The 9328-nt window shown below is 52.3% G+C and overlaps 4 protein-coding genes across 4 annotated transcripts in view; all 4 read right to left on the bottom strand.

Moving 5' to 3' along the window:
* The window catches only part of GLOTRDRAFT_28074 (RnaseH-domain-containing protein), a gene marked incomplete at both ends in the record, with an annotated part of 1677 nt that extends 1071 nt beyond the window's left edge, over nucleotides 1-606 (bottom strand). The window contains one exon of the mRNA XM_007872799.1: nucleotides 106-606. Within this exon, the coding sequence (XP_007870990.1) occupies nucleotides 106-606 (501 nt within the window). The remainder of the gene's footprint in view (nucleotides 1-105) is intronic.
* A 906-nt stretch (nucleotides 607-1512) lies between these two features.
* Nucleotides 1513-2124, bottom strand: GLOTRDRAFT_28428 (uncharacterized protein; the record flags this gene model as incomplete). Its single annotated transcript, XM_007872800.1, has 1 exon — nucleotides 1513-2124. A coding segment is annotated over one exon (612 nt), but the record flags the coding sequence as incomplete, so codon positions are not given.
* Nucleotides 2125-3189: 1065 nt separating this feature from the next.
* GLOTRDRAFT_50456 (DNase I-like protein) lies at nucleotides 3190-4182 on the bottom strand (the record flags this gene model as incomplete). Its single annotated transcript, XM_007872806.1, has 1 exon — nucleotides 3190-4182. A coding segment is annotated over one exon (993 nt), but the record flags the coding sequence as incomplete, so codon positions are not given.
* A 3125-nt stretch (nucleotides 4183-7307) lies between these two features.
* On the bottom strand, nucleotides 7308-9328 carry GLOTRDRAFT_96985 (uncharacterized protein; the record flags this gene model as incomplete). Its single annotated transcript, XM_007872853.1, has 8 exons — nucleotides 7308-7496; nucleotides 7551-7667; nucleotides 7726-7950; nucleotides 8287-8364; nucleotides 8401-8423; nucleotides 8484-8640; nucleotides 8701-8967; nucleotides 9029-9328. The coding sequence occupies 8 exons, from the start codon at nucleotides 9326-9328 to the stop codon at nucleotides 7308-7310; spliced, it is 1356 nt and encodes a 451-aa protein (XP_007871044.1).

The following is a 9328-nucleotide window of genomic DNA, read 5'->3' as shown; positions in this document are numbered from 1 at the left end:
CGCTCTTTGAATGGCCTTGTAGAGAAATTGTCTGACTAGTGGTCGCAGGTTTAGGTTGCGGCAAGAGTTCCACAACTGGGGTGCTGGTTCCAGTGAGTGCGTTACATCGTGGAGTCCATCTCGCATCCGGGAAATATTGTAGGTTGCATGTTTGCGCGGTTGAGTGGTGGCGACTTTCCGTGCTCGGATAGCTTCATAGGCGAGGTGCTGGGTGAGTGCAGATAGTTTCACACCGGGGAGGGCAAAGTTTGCCGGGACGGTGAGGTCTATCTCGTCAGGCTGGTCTTTTTCGGCTCCTTCCCTCGCTAGGGCATCAGCGGCTTCATTGCCTGGGTCACCGTTATGGCCCTTTACCCATTGGAACGCTGTGGTAGCAGATCGAATTCGTAAGTGGTATGCTGTCGCATGGAAGAGGGTGCTATTTTCGATGTTTATCCATCCTTGGTCTTCCCAGGTACCTAGGTGGCGAGTCAAGCCTTCTATGACGTACATCGAGTCAGTGATGAAGGTTATTGGGCGGAAGGTGGGGATTGTTTGTAGGGCAACTAGTATAGCAGTAAGTTCTCCGGCTTGGTTGCTTTGGTCTGGGCCTGGTACCCTAATTGCGCGGTTATAGCGACTATGGGGGCGTACGTAGATCCCTCTTCCGGCGCGTGCATTAGCCTTACCATTGTGTAGGCATGAGCCATCGGTGTAGACTGTTATATGTTGATGGGGGAGGTTGAGGCCGGTGGCAGGGGTGCGTAGACGGTATGCAGGTGAGGTGGATACAGTCTTTGGGTCTAGGAACACCCGGAAGCATTCTGCCAGACTGTTCTTTGCCGTTAGCGTGGGGTCAAAGGTGATGGTGCCCTGTTCGGCATGGGCTTGTTTGTTTTTCTCCAGGTGGCGATGGGTGAGAGTTAAGTTGTCTGGGTGAGGGCGATTTGACATGTTGGTCAGGTCTGAGAAAGATTGAAGTATGGCAGCGGCAGTTTTTGCGCAGCGGTGTGGGTTGGTGCAACCATGTCGCCGGTCCAGCGCGCAAGCGGGACACGCGCAGCATTTCGTGGGGTTGTGGCATCCCCGCCCTGGATTGTCGCGGAGGCGGGCCGAGAGAACGAGTGGGTGTTTGACTTGTTTGGCGTTTGACAGGTGGTTGTGGATGAGGCATTCAATGCGGGGCGCAACATACGCACGGGGTGCTGCACCGAGGTGATAGAAGGCGGGGAGTTGGGTTTTAAGGTCCTGTGAGAGCTTTGCAGGTGCAAACGCTACACCATACTTACGAGCTGTTTTCAGCATTGTGAGTGTATATGGGGGTAGGGTATTAGCACGGGGGCCTTGTGTGGGAGGGTCCCATTTTTGCAGGAATGAATTCATGAGGGCCTCGGATGCAATCCCTTCAGGCGCTAATTGGTTTATTAGGCAATCTAGGACAAATGCCCAGGCCGGGCGAGTTGGGGAGATGTCGAGATAGTCACGTAGCCAGGTGAGTTCGATGGCCTCGTTCCTGGCATTTATGTCCAGGAGGTCGATACCGCCCTGGCGTCGGGGTTTGTAGAGATGGGCCAGGGCAATGGGAGGGTGGGCTGCATCTTCCCAGATGAAGCCTCGGGTCAGCTTTTCAAGGGCCTGGGCGATGTGCTTAGGCATGCCTTGGACTTTGGTTAGGTATTGGGACATACCTCCAACCGTCCACTGGATCATGTGGCATTTTGCGAACAGCGTGGGGTGGGATTGTTGGAAGCGATTTAGGGTAAGTTGTATTTTGTCGATTATTGGTTCCCAAGGTGTGGCATTGCTGATGAGGTTGCCAATCCAGGCACCGAGTGAGCGGATGGCTTCGCCGTCCTTGGCGATGTGAATTGAGAGTGGTAGTGGGGGGTCATCAACATGGAGGCGTCGGGAGGATAGGACATGTTGGCGGTGCGCCAGTCTGCCAATTGGTATTATTTCAGTTTTCTCCGTATTGAATGTCGCACCGGAGGCTTTGCACCACAGGTTCAGGATGTCATTCAGGTCAGCGAGGCGGTCCGATTCACGTAAGTAGATGGTGGTGTCATCAGAGAATAGCGTTACTAGGACTTTATCCTTGATACCCGGGATTGAGAAGCCAGAGAGTTTATCTGAGTCGCGTAGGAGACATGCGAGGGGTTCGATCGCTAGGTCAAATAGTAGGCAGGACAGAGGGTCGCCTTGGCCCACTCCACGGGTGACTTGGAAGGATTTGCTGAGGATGCCATTAATCATTACACTCGTGCATGCATTGGCATAAAGGGATTTAACTGTTTGTATAAACCGGTCCGGGAGTTGGAATTTGTTAAGCGTGGCCCAGAGGTAGTCGTGGTGGATTCGATCATAGGCTTTTTCTTGGTCTAGGGCAATTATGGTGCCATTTTCATCCATAGCTTCGGCAAAGCTGATCATAGCTTGGGAGAGGCGCACATGATTGAAGATGGAGCGGCCGGGGACAAAGCCAGCTTGGTCCCGGTGGATAAGGGTCGGGGCATGGTTAGCTAGTTGCATTGCGAGGGCTTTAGTGAGTATTTTATAGTCTGAGTTCAGGAGGGTGATGGGTCTATAGTTAGCTATGTTACTGCGGTCTTTCTTCTTGAAGATGGGGCACATCCACCCAGCCGTGAACTTAGTTGATGGGTCTACCCCATGTGATTGGATGTCACGGAACACTAAGGTTAGGGTGGCAACCACGTTGAATGAGGGTTCATCTGCTTTAGCTTTCAGGGTATGTATTTCGTGTAGTTTCTTCCAGAGTTCATACGGAATGCCGTCAAGGCCGGTTGCTGTGCCAGTCTTTGACATTTTGAGTGCCTGATCTGTGTGTGCGGCAGTGAGCAGACCGTCGAGGTCAGTGTTCAATTGGGATCGGAGTTTTTGGGATAGTGGGATTGCTTCAAGGGCTTCATCAATCGCGGTGCAGCGTTCGGAGGGTGAGTGCACATTGGTGTCTACGGTTTGTAATATTTCGTGGTAGTTGCACGCAATGTCCGCCATCTCAGTGGAGGATGTCACAAATCGTCGGGGGTTCGAGTTGGGTATTTCGAGTGAGTGAATAGGGTCGCGGGGTGTTTTGGAGCTTAAGACCCTAGACAGGTATTTTGAGGGAGTTTCGCCTTTTGATGCCCACTGGGCAGTTCCGTGGGCTTGGGCTTTAGCAAAACGTTTTTTGTGTAGGTGTGTTATCTCGCTTTCCAGGAGCATTGCATGTTTTCTGAGATCCACTGAGTCATCGAAACTGGGGTCATTTTGGGTTTGTTTCAGTTCAGCCTGCAGGGCTCGAAGTCGGTGTGTTAGTTTCGCCATGGAGGTCTTAGCATATTTCTTAGCAATGTTGGTGATGGCTTGCTTAAACTCTTCCCATAGCCGTTGTGGGTTTGCCGTTGCTGTTCTTGTGTCCTTTGCAGACCGCATGGCTTGGATCAGGCAGATTCCTAGGGCCTCAACCTGCCCAAGGAGTGTGTTGTCATTGAGTAGGCCTAGCGGCCATGTCCAGCGGCCACTGCCAATTTGGGGTGCATCAGTAGGTGCAAAACGGATGGAGGTGAGTTTATGGTCAGTTGGGACTATGGATTGGCATATTTGCCAGTCACGTATGGTAGTTAAGTGGGAACGTCGTGCGTATATTCTGTCTATACGGGAGAAGTGGGAGCGGGCACTCATGTAAGTATAGGTTCGGTCATTACCGTTGTCTGTACGCCAAGCGTCAACAACATCGAGGGTGAGGCGTGCGTCTCGGAGGGCATCCGTGGCTGGTATTGGGTCAGTATGTGGTGGGGATCTGTCGATAGGATCCTCGACCAGGTTGAAGTCACCCAACATGAAGTCGGGTTTAGGGAGGTGGTTGTTTGCCCAGGGTGAGGACAGTTCTCGCCAGAATTCTGGGTGTTTGGTGTAATCATTCGGTGCGTAAACGTTCAGGATTGAGAATTTCTTGGACTTATGCCAGGTGGAGAAGAGCAGTAGAGCGCGGCCAGGTATGAGTTCTACCACCTCTATATCCGCAGTGTTTGTAATTTCTCGGTTGAGTATGAAGGCGACACCCGCTGATGCCGTTGGTCGCTGCGGGTCAGCAGAGTTGATAACAAACAGTCGACGGCCATACAATTTGTGGATGTCATGGACATATTCTTCGGATAGGTGGGTTTCCTGCAGGGCAAGGATACCAATGCGTTGCTCACGCATGAGCGAGTGTATTGCAGACCATTTTGATATCAGAGAGTGACTTAATTGTGGCGCATGACGGCCGTTCATGTTGAGGGTAGCGATGTGAATCATTGCTCTCGTCTTTCGGCTTATTTGTGTAGCTTGCTGTAGAATAGGGTTAGGTTCAGTAGGTTCTCGGGGGGCTGGGAGGTCAAGGTCTTGTGTGACGCTGGGAATGCTGGAGGTGCTGGGGTGCACTGGGTCACTGGAGGTGTCTCCCGCTCCTGGGGATCGATACCTTTTTCGATGGTCTACCCGCCGGTCCTTGGATGTATTATTCGGGATTTTTGTCTGGTGCTTTCGGCGTCTGTTTTGTTCTTTCCGCGCTGGGGACCTCCCAACCCACAGTGCCCTCTCTGTCGTCGACTGTGACGGCTGGTACGAGAGGAATACGTACTGTTGGTCATTGGACGTAGATTCTGCTGATGTCGACAACCCAGCAACCAACTGCGGGAGAGCTGAGGTTCCCGCCTGTAGCTCAGTCGCTTGTTGTTCCGAATATTCGGTGAGTTTGATGACTTGGTTCCCGGGAGCCGTCCATTGACTCATTTCAGGTATCAATGGTTGAAATAGCTGCAGGAGTCGGGCGTGGTAATCCTGGCTCGCGCGCAGGGACCTTACACCCTGTGCGGGCCACACTTGGTCAGACTCTGTCGCCGACGAGTACAGCTGATAACGCGTGTGAGTTAGTACCACGGGGACACCCTATGTAAATCAGCACGTACCTCATAGGCTGCGTGTGAAGGCTGCCCAAGCGACGTAGGGAGATTACTTCTCCACTTTCGGATGGGGACAGAACACCAGTCCTGGAAGACTTGTGCTTGATTGTTTAGCGGTCCTGGCTGCTGCCCATGGAGCTGGGAAGACCGATCAATACTGAGGGTTCGAAAGTATGAAGGTGAGCTCGCACCATACTCACTTCATGCCATGCCTCTCCGTTCCCCGAGTATGCGGACATGATCCCTTCGTCGATGGTTTGTCGTTCCTGATCACGGGACTCCTCGCCCGTTGCCTCTTCGCCAAACATATATCTGTCGTGGCACTCGTAGGGCTAGAAGGATCCGTAGTCAGCTCCGACGGTAGTAAATTATGGTATATTGTGCATGCGAGACCTCGTACCTGATTTCGGCCTTGATCTGACCTCTCTAGATACGAATAGGCGAGTAACACGGCGCTTCGTCCATCCCCCCACCCTTCCGAAGGTATGTTCTGTGGTGTACTCTCATCCGTCTCTCCAGACGTTGTCATCGATCTATAGGCCTGGAATTCACCTAATAGCTCACAATGGATCCTGCCCGTTGGCGGTCTATATCCCCCAGCTGAGGCGCGGATGAAGGTGAATGTACATTGTCGTTGCTGTAGCTTACGTGCGTCATCGGCGCAGGGGTAGCATATGCCTCGACGGATTCTGATGCCTCTTGACAGGTCGCAGCTATCCGGAGGACGTACGTTGACATCTGAGGGTGAGACACTGATGGTGCGAGGGCCTCGGCGTATGCGGAGGAAGTCGTCAATATAAGGGCGTCGTACATGTCGATGGATTGGGATGCGTGCTGCGTCCTCTGAAAGCCTTTGGTATTCGTGCATTTCAAGCAGGTAAGTGGATATCTCTTACCTGCGCTTCCCACTCTTCACCGAGGGCACCGGCCAACGTCGAGTACGTGGTCAACTTAGGTACCGACGATGTAGCTGCCTCGAGGCAGGCAGGGTAAGTCATCGGTGCTGGTGTGGCGTTATATGGACAGTTTGAGGTGTACGATAAGCCTGTCCTCGCGTTTGGTACTCGACCGTGCAAACAGGTTAGTGAACACTCGCACCTGGGCTATATGCTTCTGGGTTTTCGCTGCATCGTGCATGAATCTCTGCCAGTCTATCTCTACGGCTGGCTGGCTGGCTTAGCTAGTATCTATTCTCATCTAGTAGAAGTCAATGTGGCACACCAGGAACAAAACGACTCACTCTGACTAGGGTTTACGACGGTCCTCGCTGTGACTCCTGCCCGGAGGCATGCAGTTGCAGGTACTAATGATGGGCCCGAGCCATTGCCAGTCGACGTCGACTGCATGCTCGTGAAGGGCCTTGCACACCCTTATGCATGCTGCAAATCACCGGTGCTGCGGGCTATGGCAATGCCTGGAAGACATTTCGGGGCACGTACAGGGTGGAGTGGTAAATCTATGCCTCGCTCTCGAGGCTTCTACGGTTGTCATATCAAACGGATAGTCTGTGCGGCTAGAGACCCTACGACTTTGAGCCGTTACGCTATCAATATCCCGGTCAGCTTACTATCCACAACGAGCTCGCGCCGAAAGACGGCAAAAGGTTGTGGTTGGTTCCCACGTGTGACGATTTGCCAGTGAGCGTTGCGCGAGTCAGGAATACGCCGACTCTTCTCTTCAACCTCATCTTAGCTTTCTCTTTGAAATCTGCCATCTATCGCATTTTCGTGTAGCATTCGAAATTTATGGCACGCCCTGATCTTCCTTCCTGCGGCGGATCGGTTGCCTGGATGGCTCAGAAATGTCCATCGCGAGGAGCTCGTTATGGATGGTCGCAATGGAGTCGGCGGATGATTACTGAAGCAGTGAACATTAATCTATACTGTGTAGTCGCGAAGGTCACGTTTGTCTGGCGGTGGGTGTAAATGTCGCGTTCCAGACTGCTTGCAAGGAGCACGGACAACACTGCGAAACGGTTTGAAGCTAGAGTTGGACGCATGGAAATGGCAAGATCCTGGTAAGCCCCATGACTTTGTGGTGGAAACAAAGAGACGATGTTGTGTTCTCGTTCTGCTCATCCATTGTATCTACACCGCATGCCCCCCTTTATGAATACACAGCTCTTAACTTCTCTTTGTGACTGATCATCATGATTTACTGGCTATGCGTCTCGCAAACGAAGGTTGTGACAAGATGTAGATGGAGGCGGAATGCGGGCGCTGGCCTGACTTACTTCTGATTGCAGAGCTGACGTGCAGATACGGTACTATCGGGAATTCGCAATACATCGTATACCAAGTCTGAACGGCCCCAGTATTCTATTCCCATCCAGACCTCAAAGTTGTGGTTACATGAAGTGGAACCACAACCAATGCCCATGACATCTCAAGACTCGAGGGGATAAACGCTATAACTTCCATCCCTATTCTCGAAGATACCCCGAAATTGGTTCCCCTTTTGTTCGATTCGTGTGAGTATGATGTCCTGCAGTGACTCCGGCGGGCCCCCAAGATCGCAATTCTTGCATGGATCGTGCTGATGCCCTGCCTGCTGGCATCGTCGCAGTCTATCATACTGCCATAAGGTGAGCAAAAGTGTTGGTGTGGAACAACACTGACTCCGGCATACCATCAGATGGGAATGGCCTTCTAGGAATTTCAATGCAAGTTGCACGGCGATGTCACGGCGGCTGAGAATGCCGGTTTCGAATGTCATCTTTGAGGTGGGCAGTCTATAGTTGCCGTACTGCGAGTATCGACTTCTTTTAAGTTGTGAACGTTCATTCAGAGACAGTGTAGCACACCTTGAACTTCAGGATGCAGCTATATCCTTCTGGGCATCTCGGGAGCTTTATTTTCCTGCCCTTCCAATCACACCACGGGTCTTTTCCACCTCGACTATGTGTGATCTCTGTAAGTTGCCGTACGCTCATGTTAGGACCGTCAATCCATCCCCTGATCATCCGGAGTGGCTCTGGTGGATCAGACACAACAGTGGCAGACATAGACACTTCCCCCGCTGTCTCTATCTGGCGAGATGGTGCCCAGTAAGTGCGGAATTCCATTGCTTCAGCGCTGGCTCTATAAAGGTTTAACTGGGCCCCTCCGTACAGCAACGTTGCCTGTTTCTTGTGTTCTTCGGTAGGTTTAATGTACTGGTTCTCGGGAGCCGTGCATTGACTTATTCCAGGTGTCAACGTGTCACATGGCTGCAAGAACTGGGTGTTGTATCCATGGAAGTATTGAGTAAGCTCCATGGAATAGTGTTCAGGCCACGCCTGACCATCGTCCGTGGCTGAGGGGTACGTCTGAAACAGTCCGATCATCAGTACTAAGCCTAGCAAGCCACGCGCTTGGACTGTTACCTGCTTGACCCCTCGATATAGGGTCTGTACGATCGGGGTATAGACATACGGACCTGAACTAGTTAAACTTGACCATTTCTGTGAAATATCCCAGTTTACGAAGGGTAAACCCACGCTAGTGGTGGGTCCTGTCTGAGCTGCGTAGAGCTAGTATGACCCTGAATTAGGGCAACAATGGCAAGTACTGATGCAAGCACCTAACATATTGCCTCCGGGATACAACGTCTCCCCGGACCATGCTTGGGTGGACAGATGAGCGCCGTTCGCATTTGGCCACCCCTCGACAGGCATCTCATATTGGTTTGTGACGGCCGATCCGTCAGCAAGCGGGATGTGTGCCGCTGTTCCTTGTAGCTAGATCGACCCAAGAATCAGCGCTGACGGTCGAAGTAAACATATGATAAGAGCTCATACGGTGTTCTGGCCTTGACCGCCTCTCTCTTGGAGCCATGTGTAGGCCGCCGAGTCGGTACCTCCTAGCCCGTTCGCCAAAGGTATGTAACAAGCATTGACCATTGACACTACTCCGCTCTCCACGGGTGCGTTGTATCCTTCGGCCCACGCTGCTTCGTTCTCCAAATGTATGTTGTATCCGTCCATCGTGGACGCTCCTCCGCTCGTCATGCCCCCGAGGAAACGTTGGTGTGAAGTATACATGGGCTCTGTGAGTGTTCCAAGAACCTTATATAATCCCAAGGTCAGTAACTAAGGTTAGACTAGACGTGGAGGTAAGAGCTCGTACCTCAGCGCCCCCTTCGAATACAGCTTCGCCGAGCCCAACATAGGCTGCCGGATTCAGGTCCTCTAAAGCTCCCCCCTCCTGCAAACATACATCGAACCCGTCCGCTGGGGATATCACCTCTCCCGCGATGTCACCAAAGATAAGTCCCTCTGTTATTGCCTGTCGAGTAGACCGCATCGACGCTGTGCTACCGGGAAGAAATTGATCTGGAGATGTCGGTGGACTAGACAATGCCGACGGCGTAGCACCCTGGCTATACGCCGGCGACGTTTGTGATATGGGAGTTGGGTATGTCGTCAT

This window comes from Gloeophyllum trabeum (assembly GCF_000344685.1).
Source record: "Gloeophyllum trabeum ATCC 11539 unplaced genomic scaffold GLOTRscaffold_00020, whole genome shotgun sequence".
NCBI lineage: Eukaryota > Fungi > Basidiomycota > Agaricomycetes > Gloeophyllales > Gloeophyllaceae > Gloeophyllum > Gloeophyllum trabeum.
The sequence above is the reverse complement of the archived record's forward strand: the minus strand, read 5'-3'. Positions and strand labels throughout refer to the sequence as shown.